A 21024-nucleotide genomic window follows, 5' to 3' on the forward strand; every position below is an offset into this window, starting at 1 on the left:
GGTGGGCTCCCGAACACTGCAAGAGGTCACACTCTGACAAATGCTCCACACAGCAGGTAGCAGACTTTTAGAACTCATTATCCCAAGAGGTGGTTCCAGCTGAAAATATAAGTAGGTTAAAAAATGGTTCCAATAATTACATGAATGGAAGATCCTTAATGGTTACTTAATGAAAAGAGGCATTATAGTTCTAATCTACTTTTGCGGCTGAAACCACAAAGGCCAGCCTTGTTAGAATAAGATATCATTTTTGCTGGAGGAAAAAGTAACAGGAAGAAAGAACAGAGCCTGAGCTCAACAACATTTTCTTGGAAGGGTCATGTCCGAGAGCCTCCTGAAGATGACGATCCTTGTATTGACGTCTTCTGAGGCTCCACCGAAATTTCACATAGAATTCATCAGGTCATCGCCACAAAGCATCAAGGCAGGCACACGAATGCTCTTCCCATCTGGTAGATGTGGAAGCTGATCCTTCGCTGTGCCCCACAAACGTTCATGTACAGTAAGAGCTAACGCTGACTGGCAGGGCTGGGGTGCAAACCCAGTTAGTTTGACCCTATAGCTTGTAGTCCTAATCATCATGCTACATGTGCTGCAATAAATATCACTCATTGGAGTTTCCAGAAGAATATTTAATAAAATGTCACATTCGCATTATGGTTACTTAAATGGAAAAGAAAAAAAGGACAAATGAGAAAAAAGGGAAGAAAGAGAGAAAAATATAGGAGGCAAAGATTGCCAGAATGCAAGAGAAAGAAAGAAAAGAGGAACACACGTAGAAGGAAAAAAACAAAAGAGACAGAGCACCCAAGTGCTTCCCTGGAGACAGAGGTGAATATCAGCAGTAGATTATATCTAAATGCTGCAATGGTGTATTTTAATTTATCTATATCTTCTGATAGTTTAATAGTTTAACCAGTGATCATGGGTTATCAAATGCTCTAGTTTAGCATAGTTTGATTCAATCTGAATGGAATAATTAGAGTGTGGAAACATTTCTACCGCAACACACCTGACGAGAAAATTACTCTCCCAGTTGTTGAGATCAACACACACACACATACACACACCAGAATTAACCTGAAGCCTGAAGACTAGAGGCTTCCCACCCACATAAAGTATGAAACAAAGTACATAGTTCATCCAAATAAAAACCCAACTCAAAGATAAACAGAACTAGAAAATAAATGGACATAAATTCAGACTAAAACTAGAATGTATGTATCTACTAGGAATCATTTCATTAAGGTTTTAAATTTCTGCTCATTTATGTAATTATAAATGTAAGTTCCTATTTAAAATTTTCTATACCTTCAGCTGCTGATTTAAAATTTCAATCCCTTCCATACCTGTGGGAGAGAATCAGTACTCTGGCCTCGAAGTTTGACCACCGTCTCTGAGGAGCTGGAGGTGGAAGAACCAATTTCTTTCACAATCAACCCTAAAGTGAAACGCAGAGGAAAACGAGTGAAGACTTCAAATTATTCATCCCTCTTGCCACTCATCTGACATATACTGCTACCAAGAAGGAAAGGGCAACTATTAACCACTGCCCACACATCTCACTGTGGCCCTTTGGTGGCAGATGACCAGGGGGGATCACATTCTCTCCTTGTGCTGCAGTGAATAGGAGGAGTGGGATACATGTGGGGTTAGAGCACAGGACGGAGGTTAGAAACTGCATTTCCTAAAATAAACTTTTAATTAAGCTATTTGTGATGCAGTTAGGAATGAACACAAAGGCTGAAGGTGCAAAGCAATCTCTTTACTGTATCTCCTAAAGCTCCCCCCACTCTCCACACAACACTGACTTTGAATTTAACCTGGACACAGCCTCTAGGTCTGGCTCTACTTAGACAAGCAGTGGGTAAGTGCAGGGCTCGGGCCTCCTCTGGAGTCACACAGATCTGGGTGGGAACTGGGTTCAGGTAAGTTAAGGAGCTGTGTGTCCTGGCCAGTGTCTGTGTGTCCTTGTGTCTGTCTGCACCTCTTATAAATGGCCCTGAGCCTAGCACCCATCTGACTAAAGAGCAAACGCCCACAAAGGGCTAGGTCCAGGACCAGCATATGGAACACACTGTGTTCCGGAGGCTCCTCTTGGCCAGCGGGAACACCGTGGCACAGGCCTCCTGCAGCAGATGCCACCGGTGAGACACCAAAATGGGAGGCCACGGTGAGAAGTCAGTTCTGGGGCTCTGAGGTCAACAGAGCTCCTCATCACCCCAGTGCTCGGGGAACCTGATAATTCAGAAACAGAAATCCAGGGGCTGACACTTCCCTAAGTGACTGTGGCATGGGAAAAAAGCACCCAGGAAAAATGTTTCAGAAGGTAAAATTGTCAATGCGAACTGGAGATGTAAGTAAAAAACACTCATATTTTTCTTGCAAACAGATGGAGCAAGTGAATAGGTCAGGCCCCAGAGCCCTAAGGCTAAATGGCTTAAGTACATTTCTACCTGATAAAAAAAGAACCTTGAGTAAGTAATGTGATTGTTATTCAGCCACTGCTAGTAACCTACAGAAATGACTTTTTGTATTCTATCTCTTTAGAAGGGTCTCATAATAATTCAGTGTCTAGAATGTATTGTTTGATGATTAGTTCAATTAAAAAATGATATATGTACATTCTTGGTTTACATGTAGACAGTTTAAATTATTCTCAGATGACACTCATGTTTTGGGGGTTGGTACAAAGTGCTTGCGTAGAAGATCGTTCTCTAGAAAGCTCCTTACCTTCTAAAAAGCCTTAAACTTTTGAGTCAATCTTCATAGGAAGAAGATGTGGACTAGTGCACTGGTTGGCACTGGGTATGGTTCCTTTTGAATTTCCTTGTAAATGTGCCCTTTTCTGCCTATAAATAATTTGCTCCAAAACCCAGAACCAGCACTAGAAAACTCAGTATCAAGCCTGGTGCTCAGAACACTGAACAGACTCCTGCCAAACTTCCACAAGAATGAAGGACAGAGCAGTACACTACGTCACTACTCAATCTTAGCTCCATGTTTTTAAAACAATGCTCAAATTGTAGAGATTTTGGCAAACTGGGATGATGCAAAGAAGAAAATAAAAACATCCATAACCCCATCATCCAGAGAAAAGGCTATTAATATTTTATGTATATTTTGTCACATACATGTAAACATTTTTATAATTTGAGATCGTACTATCTAAACAATTTGTACTGTTTTTCTTACCTAGGTTTCTTACATTATTAAGTATCCTCTGAACCCACTAGCTAAGGAGAGGACCTTCCCGAGGGAGCTCACCAGAGTGTCCATTCAGCTTCCGAGACAGGAGCATGTCCTCTGTGATGTAGATGCACATGTCTGGGCTGACTTCCAGGGACTCTTCATTCATCCTCTCCAGGTCCCTGGGGTCGTCAACCAACATCTCTATTTCTGACAAAGAAAGAAAAGACATTTAGTGACCTAAGGGGAAATGGCCACTGTAATTCATAGCCACACCTTGAGGGAGGTTATTTAATTATTCATATTTAAAAATAAATCTGCTAATGAGACTCCACAACAGGAAACTCTAGCGACAACTCTCAACTAGATGCTGCTTCTCTTCTCCACAGGACTGCTGTGTTACCTACAAGTCTGCTAATGCCATGATTTGACTGTCAACAAGGACAGAATGAGTAGTGCATGAAGCTCCCCATCACCCATGGCTGCCTTCTCTCAGAGCATTTAGCAACTTGATTTGATATCCACGTGAATTCTATAGTAAGCACACGTATGTTCTGCAGTTTCCCTTAATGGAATCAGTGTATCTTTTCCCCAAACCTGAATGCTACAGCAATTATTTGAAACAGAAAAATAAAAAAGATGCACACAAGTACTAAGTTTGGCTGATACAGGCTATAGGTCTGATCGTATCTTATGCCTTAACACAGGTTTAAGCAGCCAAATGCTGTTTCTTTCTTCTCTATTACTACATCAATTCTACAGAAACAATAATGTGAAAAAACTGGAAGAGAAAAAGCAGAGCATCCCAGACGACAGGTCAGCACTGTTAGCTCGGAGGGCCTGGGGGGCAGGTTACCATCGTCCTGCAAATCCTCCTCCAGCCGGTCCTTGCCGCCACTCTCCACCCCGGAGGTGTGGGAGCTGCCATGGCTGGTCATGGAGCTGCAGGTTTTCAGCTTGCGGTGGATGGCGCTGCCGGGGTAGGCATCTTCGGGGCCCGCGTCCCGGACCTTGGTGTCAGCCTCGATGCCCGAGGTGTGAGAGCTGCTGTGGCTGGCGGTGGAGTGACGGGACAGGCGCTTATGCTTCATGCTGCCCGCGCTGCTCCCGCTGGCCCGGGACCGCTTCTCCAGCTGGTCCATGTCGAGGTCCAGGTTGTCGCTGATGTAAGATTCCCGGTACTGCTTCTTCTCTGTGTGGTGAGGAAGACAGCTCGTCATTATATTCAACCAAGGCAGAAGGAACAGCTGATGAGCGGGGGTTGAGCCAAGAACAAGTACAATTTCACATTCAGAAGTGAGTGAGTGGAAAGTGCTCATAATTCTGATAGGAGCTCAATTTAAGAAGACTGCAAAATGAACAAAAACCAGTACCATAGATATGAGGCGAGTATTTAACTACTCAAAGAGTTTTAAAGCTTCAAACACCATAGAAGAATGCTACTCAAAGTGTAAGATGGCAGATCACTTCTTGTCTGCAAACTGTTATTGGTCCACAGTGGAATAAGTTCAGGAATTGAGAATAAACATTTAGAAACTTTTAGAGTGATCTGACATTGCCAGGACATCCACGAATGTGATTTTGAGCTTTGCAAAAGTATCGGTCCACAGTGGATTAGAAGTTTTTAAAAATCTGGTCCTTCCCCACAGATAATTTCAAAAGAACTGCTACAGAAACAGTTCGATAAATCTACTTATGCTAATTGCCTTTCATTTGATTTGTTCATCTGTTCAATTTGGGCCATTGTTAGCTTAGCTCTAGCTGTTGAAGACAATTTAAAATAAAATTATTCTTCTGAGAATTCCTTTCAAAAAATTCTAGAATTTAGATTTTCATGGATGAAGATTGCTTTTCTCCATTTAGGCTGAATCAGTGAGGTTTTACCATCTATTAAGAACACAGAGTAATCACTACTGGTTTGATAATTTATACTCATGTAGCCTCTGATTGATAAAACTGTTCTTTGATTTAACATGTCAGTACACCTCTTTAACGTAGCAAAGACACAATATTGGAAAGTCCCTTTTATCGAATGCTAAACTAACCATTACATAAAGGCACAAAGTTACAACTGAGCTACAGGTATACAACTGATAGAAACTGTGCTTCAAGTCAGAAATTTAAAACCAAGAAATAGTTAAACTGCCTTGTATCTTTAATACGGATGAGAAATAACACATTAGAACAACGTTAAAAATGGAGAGTGCATTTGGGGAATGTTAAATTGATATTATTTCAGAAACTGCTGACTACTAGACTAATTGGGTTCTCAAGGGCCTGTTAATGGATTTAATTGTATTGTGTCTTGGTTAAGTAAAAATACTTGCACTCTTGATGTTTGAATCCAGCTCTGAAGTATAATCACCACAGGCTTCCCCAGAGAGGGAATGAACATCAGCAGGAAGAGAAAATATGCATTCCAGGATGCAAAATGGAAAAAATGCTTGGAGAAAGCTGTGTGTACATTTCTGGGCTTCAGCCCTTTCATGTCAATTCTAAGGAATCGAGCTGAAACACACAAAGGTGAGTGTGTGTAGCCACACAGAGGCAGACTGGAACCAGACATCAGAGCCTAACACACACCATCACTGCAACAAAAGTACATCCATCTACAGCCCATTTTTTAGGGTTAGACTGGGTTCTAATGATTTCCTATTTTCTGAAGGCAACAGGAGTTAAGATGAAGAACTAAAGGGGTTTGCAAAATTCTCATACTTTCTATTCACTGTAGTTTCAATACAATAGCCATGTTGCCCTTGGAAGGGTGGAAAGTGAAGAGAAAAAGTAAAAATAAAAAGTCCTATATGGTGTTCGAGTTCTAAGACAATTGAGAATTGTGGATCTAATAATTTAAAAGCTTTTCTGTCTCTTTACAAATAGCCCTTTTACTCCCAAATTTCTTGTAGATTTGGAATCAACTACAGTTATTCTATACTCACAAGCATAGTCACTAGAAGACAAGCACTTTGCCAACTTGTTTTCTATCTAATAGGAGCCTAGCATGAATTACTTCCTGTCAATGTGTCAGCACAGCCTTGGTGTTCCATGTGCTGGCTTCTATTCCTGTCATCGTGCTTTATCTCTTAGACCCTCTGCAAACATTTAAGAAGCTTCATACCAATCGGTTACAAAATGAGGGAAACGCTGAAATAATTCTGAAATTTATTCTAAGAGATGCAAAATGCAACCTCTCACCCCCTAGTAATCACTGGTGTCAACAGGGCAAATCATCAATGTGTCAGTGTTCTATTTATTCCCTCTACTGTAAAAGCCCACAGACCACCAAGTTTTTCATATGTTATTTTGTAATATAATGCAGTCAATGTGCCCTCATGACACAGACCTAAGAATAAGCCCTAGCTATTGAATAAAGTTGAGGTGAAAAAAATTTTTAAAGACAGAAAGCATTTTTTATCCATCTGTTCTAAATACCGTAAGATTCTTGTGATCATTTTTACTATAAAATGAGAAAATAGTGTTTCAGACAAGGTGACTCTAGATGAAATTTAATTAAGAAAAATATAGATTCTTTTCATGCTGTGATTTTGGCTAATGTTAATAGCTTTTTTTGTTTAAAATGATGGAGTCCTTAAGTGTGGGTGAGATAAATGGACTCAGGCCAAGGTAAGTCCAAAGAAACTGTTTCAGGTTTTCTTCAGATCTGGAGGGATTTCTAAGCAGAGAAAACTAAAGATGTAAAGGAAAAAAAGCCATCCCCGCAAAATCTATCTATATGTATCCACGTAAAAGATCCAATCTGCACCTTTATCATTCCCTCACTGCCCCTACTCACATAAGCTCCCAAATGCACTTGGTGCTATGCTTGATAACAGACAAAGCCCTCCCCTCTTAACTTGACATTCTATGTAATTTTGCTTTAGAATTTGTAGGCGACGTCCGTTAATTCTTTCAAGCTCTAAGGGGCTCCCGTTAAGGTCACCTAAACAAGAATTTACTAAAATGCTGCTGGCAGAGAGCTGCAGGAATAAGTGAATTTCACAAGGTGCCAAGTTGGCCATTTAGGAATGAAGCCAACTTGGCAAAATGATGGGCTCTGAACCTAAGTTACCTATTCTCACAAGCTTCCTTGGCGCTTCTGTCCTGTTTAAATTCCTAATCTTCATATCAGCGTCAGAGAGATATATGCATTTATTATACTGATGAGTCATCATGGGAAAGAACTGGCAGTCTAGCAGCAGGGGAAGCCAATACACTTGACAGTGAGACCAATTCTCTCTGAAGACAGATGCAGTTTGGTGGCAGACAGTGGAAAATGATTCACATTCCAACTGCTACTTAAATTACAATGGCTTCTCCAAACTGGGTCTCATTTAAATTGACAGACAGCTTTTGAGAGAAATCAATCAGATGCAAACCTCTATAAGGTTTTTGTTTGTTAAGAGAGAAAATGGTACAGATGAACCTGTCTGCAAGGCACAAATAGAGACACAGATGTAGAGAAACATATGGACCCCAAGGGGGGGAAAAGCGGGGTGGGATGAACTGGGAGATTAGGATTGACATATATACACGAATATGTATAAAACAGATAACTAATGAGAACCTGCTGTATAGCACAGGGAACTCTACTCAATGCTCTGTGGTGACATAAACGGGAAATCCAAAAGAGGGGATATGTGTATACACATAGCTGATTCACTTCGCTGTACAGCAGAAACTAACACAACATTGTTAAGCAACTATACCCCAATTAGGAAAAAAAAGAGGACAGGGACTTGTCTCACTTCTTTAAGAAAAGTGAGGTCTGAGAGGACGAAATCTGTTTCCGATATGGACCTAAAATATGAATCTGCATCCTAATATTCATGAAAATACCCCAAATAGAATCCAATCGAATTACCAAGAATTACTACAAAATGAGTTTGCAAAAAAGTCGAAGACATTAAAAAACCAAATATGCAAAGTAGCATTTTTGGGGATTAGAAGCTGGAGTGTGCCGAACAGGGTAACCACAGGAGATAAAGAGTTAACCATTAGGTTAATACTGTGAAGTTGAAGTCTGCTGCTAGAAGCCCCCATCCCCGTCTTCCTCTCTTCACCATGACTTGACCCCACTTTCAGGGCCTGGAACTCTGAAGCCCCAAAGGCACTGCTCTATTCTGTGTCTCAGCAAAGCTCCCACAGGACTGGCTGACAAGATCCTCAATTGTAAACTTCTCTCTCCTTTGTTTGTCTTTCTTGCTCAGCCAGACACGGGGCCTCCTAGCAGTCAACAAGAGGCTGGAGACATTCTGTGACCCACCTTTATTGTCACTCTAACCTAAGGAATAATCACACTGGAAGGAATTCCAGATAGCCTGTGGATAACAGCACCAAGGTGGATCAGTGTATAAACAAAGCTCTGAGATGCAGATAAAAGCTGATATGCACAGAAACCCTGGCCTGCACCTTCATGTGGTGGCTTTCTGCAAGAATTCTCAAGCCAAGTGTGGGGAAACCTTACAGAGACTGTTCTCGAAGGTAGCTAAATGGCAGGGATAATCTCGGATATGCTGACTAGCACTCTGGGCCTTCTGGGACAGTGCTGAGATGAAACAGGAATGCTGCTGGGGATCTGGAGACGCCGGTCCCCAGGTCCCACTCTTGACAAGACTAAAGCCCCAGTTCTTGGCAGCTGTAGGGTACGGGGCCCTGGGTGGCAAAAGCACCATCTGCTTCCCGCCCGAGACCCTGCAGGACCTTCGTTTTCCTCCAGCTTCCGGATGTGGCGCAGGACAGGCTGCAGGTTCATGTAGAGGCGGTGGCTGTTACTCAGGAGCTGCAGAAGGTGTCTGGAGCGCATGGGGCACCCTGTGTAGTAGATGAGCTTCCTGGCTGAGGGCAAGCCATCTGGCAAAATCTCAAACTTCTTCCCCTGTGGGGGGAAGGCATGAATCAGATCAGGAAGAAAAGTATCCGATGTGCCAAGCTCCCCTTCATTTTCTAGTCAGTAAGGAAAACTACAGACTCAGAAATAAATGTATAAAGCTCCATCCAAAATTCCCGGAGGATAAATGACTGTTTTCCCTTTCAAAAACGTCACAGGACAGAGGATTACCAAAAATTCAGGGAAGTGCCTAGCCAGGGTCTTCTGGTTCCATCTTTGGTTTCTCTGGCTGGCCAGGCCATTTACATAATGGAGAAGAGAAGGGCCCATCACAAAAGCATCCTTAAATGTAATCCCAACACCCTAACTCAGTAAACAAGACAACAAATTCTAGAAGCGTAATGCATTCAAATATCTGTTGAACACTTACAATGTACCAAACACTTTGCTAGGCCCTGAGAAAATAACAGCGCAGAGGACAAAGTCCCTACCCCTATGTCACTACATTCTGGTGGGAGAGATGGTAAATAAACACATAAAATAATTGCAGCTTATGATAAATTCTGGGAAGGAAATAAAGGAGTTATGATAGTGAACAATAAAGGATATCTATTTAGGGTTTAGAAAAAATGAAAAACTCTCTAGTTGGATAAAAGAGGGAGCTGGAAGCCGGAAGGACAGTTAGAGGGATGAGACAGGAAGGAGAAATAAGAGATGGAAGTAGCGTAAGTATCTTTCTGTCAGTAGAGGAATCTCATTCACTAGGTTTGGGATCATTCACATAAAGTTCTAAGTTGAGGGCAAGGGTTTGGAAAAGTTCCTTACAGTTATGGAATGTTACTAACTCCTTTAACTTTCCTGACAATGAATAGGGCAGCAGGACTACAGAAAGGAATATTCCAGGCACAGTGATTCTCAGCTGGAGAGGAGAGATAAAACAAAGAGGGAGGCATATTCTAACTACACACTTAAAGTCAGTGCAAAGCAATATGGGTTTGTGTAACTCAGACATGGATGGAATTTACCTCTCGACTTCCCATTTTAAAAGGAACCAACATTGGATGTCAATGCTAGAATGTTTATAACTTACACTTAATGAGCACTAAGCATGTATTAACTCACTTAATCCTCACAAGTCTATGGGGTGGGGGGCGGGGACAGTCAATTATCCCCATTTTGGAATGAAGAAACCAAGGCACAGAGGTGTTAAGCGATTTGCCCAGGGTCACACAACCAGGCAGGGCTGGGCTGGCTGCAAGAAGAATCATCTGGGAAGTTTGCCAAAATAGATTCCTGGTCTCCACCCCAGACCAACTGAATCAAAAATCTCTTAGGTGAGGATGATGAGGCCCAGAAATCTAAATAAGCTCCTCAGATGCGAGTGATGCACAACTAGATTCAGGAACCACTGGGTGCAGGACCCTTAAGGAATTCAATTTCTATAAATGTATTTTATTACTTCTTAATTGGGGACATGAAGGGGGCAAGTGGGGTAATAATTTGCTCATTTATAAATAGCTCCACTCCTTTCCCAAAGAGCTTGAACGAGAAAGAGCCAGTGAGTAGGAGGCAGGTCAGGCCCCATTTAATGTATGAGTGAAGTGAAATCAGATTGGACTGTGCCCAATGTAAAGTCAGAAACAGGTCTTTTAACTCCCAGGGCAGTGTGGAGTCAGTGCCCAAATGCTATCTGGCAACAGAGCCCTTTATTTATATAGGCCATCTTCCTGATGGAAAGAAAGAAGCACATGTGTCCTAATCCTTATCTTCCTCCTTTCTTTGTGTATTTTTTCCAATAATTTCTGAACAAAGCGAAATTATGAATTTTAACGACCACTAGAAATACATATAATTAACTGTAATTCTTTGAACCCTCGCCCAAATGGATACAGCTGACAAAACAGTGAAACAGCTGGGAAAAATCAAGAATTTGCTCCAACAAAAGAAAGTGTATCATTCTCAATAATCTAAAAGTAAAAGTACTTTTCCTGTTAAGAATTGCAGTCCTTTCTTTATAATGATGAGTTTCAACAGACACATATTAATAGAAACATCTTTTTATATCACTCTTTATTCTTTGCTCAAGAGAAGTTAACTTCCACAAGAAATGGCCAACCCCCATGCTAAGAGTAATTTACCCTCTGATTACAGCTTTCTGTTTTCTAATCCCTCTGCAGTACATTTTTAAAAACAATTCTGTTTGATGAATTCATCTTGAACTTTTCCCCATCACATTTCTTCTGAAACTAGAATAACTTAGGGTAGAGTGGTGGGGACCATATACACAAATTAAAATTAGTAATTTCTTTTGCTATAAGACTCTGTGTTTTAGGTTCACTACTGAAAAGTGGCAAGGATTATAATTATACCACATGCATAAGAATATAAGACAGCTAACTATTTTCATCTTCAATTTTGAGAAAATATCAAGTTTTGTGCCTGAAACAATATTTTGTTTAAAAAAACAAAACAAAAAACAATACAAGTCCACAAAAACAAAAAACTGAGTATTTTAAGTCAGTTATTTTAAACTCACCACAAACACCAACTTTCCAACATTGGTCCAAGGGAAATCATAAAGTAATTGTTTCTCTTCATCTAAATTCTGTGGAAAGAATTATAAGAGTTACTTATAACTCTTACAAGTAATGCACAGAGAGCTACTGAGGAAACTGACAGATATTCTAAAATAGCTCTAACTTCTTTCCCAGAAAACTAAAATACAGTAATTAACATCTGAAAGAGGTCCCCAACTCTCTTTGGAGATATGCAGACAGTAATTAAAAGAGGAGTGATACAATTCTGTCGCTTTTGGTTCCTGAGTGACTGTGTTAACCTGCCCTTTTAAGGCAATCTTTTCCCTTCTGGCCTATCCCTAAATTTAAATAAAAAGTCCAGAAGACTCAGGCATTCAAGAGATGAGATAAGGCACTCAGACTTTCATAACTGGATATTTTGCCTATATCGAAGATAAGGCATCCTTATATTCTCCCAGGTCTCACAGAGGGAGGCATCTCTCTCCCTTGTTTATGGCTGTAGCATAAAACCATCCCACTTGTAAAAGGATGATGGTAACTACTTACTCAAGGGACAGGTTTTATCAAAAAATTGTAACGGAAATTGAAATGTCTGGTCAGTCACTGTATTAAAAAGTCATTTTTCTTTCCACAGTTATAGATGCACCAGATGATAAAAAAGAATATTAAAAATTAATGACACACAAAGAAAAATGTCTGGATATTAATGATCTGTGAGTGATGAACTGTGGCCAATCTTTGGTTTGTTGTTTTCTGTTCTAGAGGACTTATTAGTGTCAAGGATCAGACTGCTTCACTTCGACTATCCCACCTTATCTACATCTGTGCTAGACAAATAGGAAGTAATGACCAATCATGGCTGGAAATGGACCAGTGAACCTATCACAGGACCAGGCAGGCACACTGCCAGAGTAAGACATAGTGGATGCCATTTGACACTTTATTTCTCATTAACTAACCTGAAAAATCTGTATTCCCCGCATGGTCAATCCAAGGGTCAGAGAAGCTTCAATTTCCCTTTTATCCTATAGGAATAAAATTGTATGAAAAAGTATATTTTTCTTCTATAATGAACAATTCAGCACCAAAGAAAAGAACCAAAGATAAATTTCAGGATTAGAAAGCTTTTGACTTAAAATAACTTTGCTTGTCTTTCTGCATTCCTTGTTTTCTATAAGATTTAAGAAAATCATGGGCACATATTAAATCAGTAATGGTATTTTCTACTTTCTAAATCCCTGCGATTTCAAAGTTTTAGTGTTTTTACTATATTATATACACTTTCATATCTGACAATATTCTAAATATTTGTGTTACTGAGAACTCCAGTAAGACTATTTTGCTGCTTTTACATCATTTCTTTAATCTTCTCTCTTATGCTTAATCTTTTTTCAGAAGTTAGAATCTTGAATATAAAGTCATAGTTATATTCTGAGATGTACTAGACTTTATATGTTTAAAACTGGTTAAATCTCCCAACTCTGAAAACAAAGTCAGAGGCAAGCCTGAATAGTTAATGCCCTTTCATGAAGATATCTAATAAAGTTATAAAAGCTTTACATTCAGTTAGTCTTGAAAGAAAATACTTATGTTTAAGAAGTTCAATTATCACTTGCCAATATGATATACATTCTACCAGCTAAACCATAAAAAAAAAAAAAAACTACAACAAGTATAAGGGAAAAAACTGTACAATTAAGAATGTATTCTGAACTTGGCCACATCTTCTAAGTGCTCATCTGTAACAAGTGGATATAAGGTATAAAGTACAAACTAGAAAACAAAATTGCTGAGTAACTAAAATATTTTCATTATGAGATTTCTCAATAAAAACAATAAATGAGTACATGCAGATCTTTATTACATTTACTGCCAGTTTTTGCATGATCATGGAAAGGAATATTTTTAGAAAATGCATCCTTACCTGGCATAGTAAAGAGAAGCCACAGCCTATTTTCACTATTGGGGCTTTTTTTTCCCATTAATACTCTTTACATCAAGAAAGGCACACACAGTACAGGTTTAACAGGAGAAACAAATCCATCACTATGAGCTTAGGCCAATTTCCCTTTCAAGGCTGTTCTGATTGCTTCCTGAAATAAGATTGTGCTCATAAAAATGCTGGTAGTGCGTGTATGAGGTGCATATTACTGGGAAAGAGGCACAGAGGTTTTTGTTGTTGTTCTTGTTGTTTTAAGTTTCCTGTCTTCTGTCTCCATTTTATTAACAGGACTTAAATGAAGTAGTTTTAATGGCGGCCACGTGATTTCTTTAAAAGAATGAAAATTCTGCCTATAAGGAAAACATATCTACTTCCCCACCTCATTCAGTTCACTAGTATTAGTTATCTTGTTTTAAGCAGACCAGAATGATTTTCTAAGACATATAAAAGTAGTGCACTTTAAGCAAATTGAAAAATTAATTTTTACATGAAAGATTAAACTGGAGATATCTACTTCACTAAAGGATTCCTAATAGGAACTTAATAGGATTCTTTAAAATACCAAAGCTTCCCTACAAAATAAAAAGCAACCAATATTTACTGAGCATTCACTAATGTGCCAGGCACTCCATCTGGTTATTTCAGATTCACCATCTTGTTGAATCTTCCCAACCTGTGATATGTATAGGATCATTTCCACTTAACAGATGCCCAGGATTGCAGCAACAGTTGCCTAGGATCCCAGCAAGAGTGAATGCTGATGGAGGGTTTATAAAGCCACAGTCTTTCTGATATATCATTCATACTTCTAATACATTTAAAAATATAAATTTATTGTCAAAAAATGTCATTTATTTGCATTTTCTCAGATAAATTGAGGTGTCACAATGAACTCCCTTAAAAGAAAAAAAAGAACTCAGTCTTCCAGGAATTTAGCTGAAGAGATCTTGTGGAACTCTATGCCTTTGAAAGATGACAGGGCATTAACAATGCATCTCTTGCGCATAAAAGAGAAAAAATAACATCCTTTGCTCTCTTTTTAAGTCTTTTGAACCAGCCAGGAAAATTACCCAGCAATATATCCAAACTACGGTCTAGTCTCCAATTGTCTAGTTACGTTAATCTTACCACAAAGGATGTAGGAGAGATAACAAACCTAATAATAACGATAATAATGGTAAAGGCAACACGTTTAATTTCATGCCTAACACGTGCTAGGTACTGTTTTTAAACACTTTTCACCCACTAATTCCTTTAGTCTTCAATAAACCTCAGAGTTTATTGGCTTTGTTACCATCCCCATTTATCTATGGGGAAACTAAAGCACAGAGAGGCTAAGTAACATGCCTAAGGTTACACAGTAAGGGGTGAAGCTGGGATTTAATCCCAGAAAGGTAGGCCCAACAGATCACACTCTGAACCACTTCATCCTATTTGGTTGGAGAATAAATATATCTTTGAATACTTAAATGGGAATTCAAGGGTTCTTGCCATGGAAGTGATACTTGTGAAATAGGGAGAGGAGTGGGAAGGAGAAGCAGGAGAGAAGACAGAACATATTGCCAGTGATTCCCTGCAGAGCCCACCCCAGTTATTATTTGGGTCTGTGACCTCTGACCCAGGATGGAAAAATGAGGCTAGAGACACAAGAACACAAAACACAAGGACACAGGAGAAAGGCAGTATCAAACTTTAGAGTGACAGCACAGAGTCAGTGGTTTAAGCACACAGGCTCTTGTCAAGTAGACCTGGGTTGAATCCTGGCTCTTACTAGTTTTGTGATCTTTGGTGTGTATCCTGGTCTGTAAAATGAAGATTACAGTCCTATCTTATAGTTATGAGGATTTTTAAAAGAGGATAAATATAAAGTGGCCCCATAAACACAATACTCCATAAACATTAGCTATTGTGGCGATGTTCTTATTACTAATGGATACATGCAGGTACGGCTTCACTTCAATGAGTATTAAAAATTACTGATCGAACAAGTTGCAAATGTTACTCCCCAAGGCAGAAATGCGGATTTGGGAAGGAGAAAAATAACTATTTCATAATCGCTGAAAAGCCAGATGCACAATTTACAGCCACTTGTTATCTCAATACTAGGACCATTAAAAAGACTCCATTCTGCTCCCAGGACTGAGGAAAAGCATCATTGACTCCAAGACTGACCAATGATGACAAACAGCGGTTGAAATGAAATTCTTTTAAAAGCCCATTAAAAAAAATTAAAAGGACAACTTTAAATAAAAACGTCTCCTGATCAAGGAGGTATGGCTGCAGACCTACTGCAGTTTTGTACCTTATACAATCTGTAGTAGTGAACGGCAACATCATCCAGTCGGACGGCCTCTTTGATATATTTAAGATGAGCCTCAGAAGCTGTCAGTGCGAACTGATCTTTGTGCATGTTTGGAATGTGCTTCAGGATGTAGTCCTTCCCTCTCTTGGAAACAACCTGTTGGAATACAATGGGAGCGCAATGCAACATTTGTTGGAGGGATGCAAATACTACCCTCATCTCCCAAATGATGAGAACCGAAAACAGGCCATGTAAATTGGCTGATTTCCATTAGAAAATTCCCACGCTTATTCTTTTTTGATCATCTGTTATGTGACCTGGCTGAATCAGCTAATACTAGAAGCTACAGAGTCAATTTAGCTGTAGTACTCCATATCTAAGAAGAAAAATCACAAGAAATGGGAAAAATATGTTCTCTTGGCTTTAAAATCACCAACAAAGAAAAACCATGCAAACTTGCACAATTTTGTCCACCTCACTGCTTATACTTGCAGAATTATTGGTACCATGAAATGCAGCCACTGTCAGCACATCTTCAGGGTCCGGATTCTACTTAACTCTTCTAAAATTACAGCCACAGAGTGGGAGGTTCTAAATGTTAATCCGAAGAAAGCAGGGGACTGCGAGGAATTCTCAGAAACATTTCTGGTTTTTGCATAAGAGGCTGATATGAACACTCTACTCAAATGCTTATGAGAAAACAGTTTCACTCAAATATTCATTGCAATTCACTGCAACTTCAGTTTTCAACAGACAGTAGTCAAAGCTTTTAGATATCAAAAATATATAGTATCCAGAAGCTGCAGGTTCAAAGAAAGGTGTTGATAAAAGTCTTAGCTGATTTCACGAAGATTATAAAATATGGAAAGATTTATGCAAAGTGAACAAAAAGCATTTTAGTGCTTAAAATGACCAGGATTTGAAAATTAGAGAATTTTTAGTTTTATTATTGTTTTTATAGTTACTGATGTTTTGTTTCTTCCTATGAATATTTTAAGGAGAATTAAACATGATGAGTTATTATTGGCCAATAATCAAGTTTTGCTGAGAACTCAAGTTACAGATTTTTCTTTCTAGGTTCCTTTTACATGGAGATCACCTAAATCAGTACTTGTCAACCTTTTTCAGGTCAAAGAACCCCTAGAAAATAATATCTGTAAGGGCAATGAAGTAGATGATTTTGGTGATCGCAAGGGTTGAGGAAGCTGGTATCTCAGCACCCTGGGTGCCATGGCACACTAATGGGAAGCTCTGCTTTAAAGACCAAGGGTCACTGAGTACCTGATGATAACTAAGGGAATGTAAATACAGGTTAACTTTGGCCCAACAGACATTGCTATGTAATAGCCTGACATCTTTTGTGGGTTTTCTTGAACAACTGAAGCACTGTCAGCCAGTGAACAAAAACTTATATTGAGCACCGTGATGTGAAATGCTGAAGAAACAGAAAAGGTTAAGTTTATGCCTGTCCTTTAGAATATGCTAAGAAATACTTAGATCACTGGGTGCAAGAGACAAACAGAGAATTTGAAAATAAAATACTTATGTTCAGGGTCTTATTGAGCCCAGAGGAGGGGCACTGGGCCCCTAGACAGTCTGCCCAGGGAACCACACCTGAGCTGATGAGCAGGAGTAGCCAGGTGAAACAGGGAGTGGGCCTCACCAGCTAAAGGAGCTGCAGACAGAAAGGCCCAATGTGTGAAACACCACAGGAATTGCTGGGTGTTGCTAGATCATAACACACAAGGTGCAGGACAACCAGAAAGGAAGCTGGAAAGGCTGGCAGGGACCCATGCTGGGAAGTTCCTAGGTCATGCTTGGGAGCCTGGGCTTCACTCCGAAGATGAAGGTTTAAATCAGAAGCAAAAACAACTCCTCTGCAAGCTGTGAGTAAAGCCTGAAGCAGGGACAACTGCAGGAGTGCTGATGAGAGCTGAAGCCTGGGAAACATGAAGAACCACTACGGGGAGGACACGTGGTAATGTTTAGGAAGTTAAGAGCAACAAAAATACAAGCGAATCTTATTTCTTAAGCTGGGTGATGCGGAATCAAGGGTTTATGTTAGAGGATGTTCTCGTTGACTGGGTGGGGCAGGGAGAAAGAAGGGTGATAAGAAAGAGCCCCGAGTGACTCAAGTTTCTAGGTGATCGGGTGGATGGCAGTGCCACTGGCTGAGGTTAGGAACACAGGGGTAGGAACGCAGAGAATTGAGGTGTGAAGAAGATGAATTTGATTTGGGACATTCTGAGTGTGAGGTGCCTATGGGTAAACAGCTGTCTTACAGACATAGGGGAGAGAAACAGATTCAGGAGGTGCCAGTACATAGGTGGTTGTAAAAAGCATTAATTTGGAGGAGATCTCCTGGGATGTGAGTGACTAAGTGTCAAATGCAGCAGAGAAATTCAGGAAAAGAAGTGAAAAGTGTCCACCGGATTTGGCAATTTAAAGGTCACTGCTGGCTTTAAGGACAGCATCATGAGTGGAGGGGGTGGTGAGGAAAGAAGGCAGATGGATGTGGGTTGAGGATTACACGTCGAAGTAAAGAAGCTAAAAAATCAAATATACATCGTCACTTTTTCAAGAAGCTTTACTGAGAAGGGAAGGAGAGATTGGTAGGTCTTCTTTCCCTCCCTCCTTTCTTCCCTGAGGATGGGGAGGTGTGAAGCAAACAAAGTATGTCCTGACTTAAGAAGAGTTAGTTGGGGTAGAGGCTGAAGATACGGGAGAGAGAGATGTCTCGGCAGAGACCTAGAGGAAGAATGGGAAGCGATATCAACAGGGTGGGGATGGAGAAAGGACCTCTGAGACCGTCAGTGCTCAAATAACCTAAGTTTTCTTGCTGAAATAAGGGGGTTGCTCCTCTTTTGAGAGTGAAGGAGATGGCGGTCAGATCAAGCAGTTTACTTATATTTGTTTCCTCAACACAGGAGAAGCTGTGAATGATCTCACCTTTTAAAGAGTAATGTGTTTCTCCCTTCGAAGGGAAAAAATGCTGCTTGAATTAAGAGGACATAAGACGGTCAAGGCCACGTAAATGCCAAAAGAAGGCTGGCAAATACCAAGTTCCACCATCTTTACGATGGATAGCAATCCTCTTCCTCATAACCCATAAGCAGATTGAGTCCATCGAGAGACTGTAGGTGCCACGCTCTCAAGTATGAAATGTGTATCTGCGCGTCATGGAGGGTGTACTGGCCATCAAACATCTGGGTTCCCAGTTCTTGTAGCAGCATGACTACCCACACAATGAACTAGAAATGTGCTAGAGAAAACACTTCAGAATTTGAAAACAGTGCCTACCCAAGATGGGAAGTAAGCCTCGGGCTCAAAGTATTTTCCATAGTGCTTATTCCTTTTGAAGTTCCCAAGATCAGCCTGCAGAGCGAAGGCTGCCAGCAGGAAGTAGGCCTCCTCTCGGAGCACACACTGGGAATGAAGAACTTGTTTTCTCAGGTGCCAGTAATAATAGTATCTTGCTGCTCTGTCACTAGGAAAATAAAACAGAACTCACATTTTGATGGAACAATCTAAAGGCATGTAAACAACCCCAATCCTGCTATCCATCTGGTGACAAGAGCTCTTCTGTTCCTGCTCCCTCCTCCCCCCTCCCTCCTCACTCACTGAAAAGGGGGAGGTTGTAGCTAATACCGGATTGCTGCCTAACTGCTGCTTCACCAAGTTCGCAGGGTGTCAGGACCCCAAGTCAGATTACCCAGACTGCAAAAATAACACTTCCTATGGCCAATAGCATTTGATTCATTCAGAGAATGGAAAACAGATCTGAATCATTCCACTCCAATGTGGGATATACTACATTGAACAAGTATTAGAAGCCTAGGCATCTGTTGTCTGTATTAAAATAATTTTGCTACAATAATGCTGCACACATGACACAAATAAGGACAAATCTGAGGAGACAATCCTGGCTTGAATGTTATGCTGTCCTTTTTTGTTTTGATTTTCATCTGAGCACATTACAAATACACTAAGGCCCTTTTCAAAATATTTCTGTTTATATGCCCTACTAGAAAAGAATTTGCCTAACTATGAATAGTCTTTTTTTCCCTCTAAGAATGAATAAGCTGAAAACTCTCCTTAAATCTTTTTTTTTTAATTAAGTGGCTGTTACTTTATGGGTGTGATTTTATAGGCACATGTTGTAAGAATCATGATAGTCGTCACAAATGGAAATACGAATAGTGCACTCATTACAATCCATTGAGGTCAGAAATAAATACAGTCCCCATTAAATACACTGAGTAAGAAGTGCTGATTGGGGAAAAATATGGTCAAGCTCCAAAAAATGTCACAGGCAAACAGGACGCCTCTGTGATCAAAGTAAAAATGCAAGAAAAAAATGTGTGTGTGTGTATGTATTTAATGAGTATTTGTCTCCCTATTACTTTAGGTTGAATGTTCACCTGAGGTCAATAGCTCATTAGTTGATGATAATAAAAACATACGGGTTTACTTTAACCAAGACTGTGTTTAAAAATGAAAAGTTTAAAATTTAAAAATAAAGCATTTATGTAATTTTTTTTTCCCTTATGACTTTTCAGAGCACTTCTTTTTATAATGTTGAGTACACAATGATTGGACTAGCTCATCACTGGGGAAAAGGGCAGAAGCATGGAGATCAATTAAACATTCATTAGTCCCAGGGGGCTAATTAGTGGCTAAATAATATATTTTCCTTCTTTCCAGCACATTCCATTCCAATTAAGTAAACTTAGAAAAAGTTTTATATAAACTGAGAATAACTAGAAAAGTTTCTCTGCTTTAAAAACATTCTTTATGGGCTAATATTTTTTACTTTTTAATTTGCATGTGGCAGTAACATAAATATTAAGAGCAAATCTCAGATACAACTCATTAGCCACATGTATCTTTGTCCCTTTTACGTGGGGTTTCTCAAAATTTAAAAATAAATAAGTAAAACACAGAGTTCACATTTCTAGTATTTTCTATCAGCCAACAAAATCACCTCTGAAAGTCTTCCAGCACTGAATCCTCCTATATAAATAATAAACTGAGCTTCTAAACTGGGGAATTCTGAGTCTGTATCATGAGCACAGTATTATTCATGCACCTGCCTCCAGAAAAAGAATCAATTACCTGCCCTTGCCAAACTGCATCTAAGATTCTCACAGGATACCTCCACTGGGCGTAATCTTAGCTTTAAAGCTACTGCCAAGAACAGAAGCAAGACCCCAAAAGTGAAAAGAAA

The 21024-nt window shown here is 39.8% G+C and overlaps 1 protein-coding gene across 9 annotated transcripts in view; it reads right to left on the minus strand.

Annotated features, from left to right (window-relative positions):
• FRMD6 (FERM domain containing 6) overlaps positions 1 to 21024 on the minus strand; it is a 259327-nt gene that overhangs the window by 3612 nt on the left and 234691 nt on the right. For all 9 annotated transcript variants that reach the window (XM_073800471.1, XM_019923886.3, XM_019923891.3 and 6 more), the window contains 8 exons: positions 19098 to 19284; positions 15798 to 15953; positions 12513 to 12578; positions 11553 to 11621; positions 8890 to 9064; positions 4046 to 4381; positions 3268 to 3399; positions 1350 to 1441 (listed from right to left, as the gene is read on the minus strand). In XM_073800471.1, the coding sequence (XP_073656572.1) occupies positions 1350 to 1441; positions 3268 to 3399; positions 4046 to 4381; positions 8890 to 9064; positions 11553 to 11621; positions 12513 to 12578; positions 15798 to 15953; positions 19098 to 19284 (1213 nt within the window). The remainder of the gene's footprint in view (positions 1 to 1349; positions 1442 to 3267; positions 3400 to 4045; positions 4382 to 8889; positions 9065 to 11552; positions 11622 to 12512; positions 12579 to 15797; positions 15954 to 19097; positions 19285 to 21024) is intronic.

Source organism: Tursiops truncatus, chromosome 2 (genome assembly GCF_011762595.2).
Source record: "Tursiops truncatus isolate mTurTru1 chromosome 2, mTurTru1.mat.Y, whole genome shotgun sequence".
NCBI lineage: Eukaryota > Metazoa > Chordata > Mammalia > Artiodactyla > Delphinidae > Tursiops > Tursiops truncatus.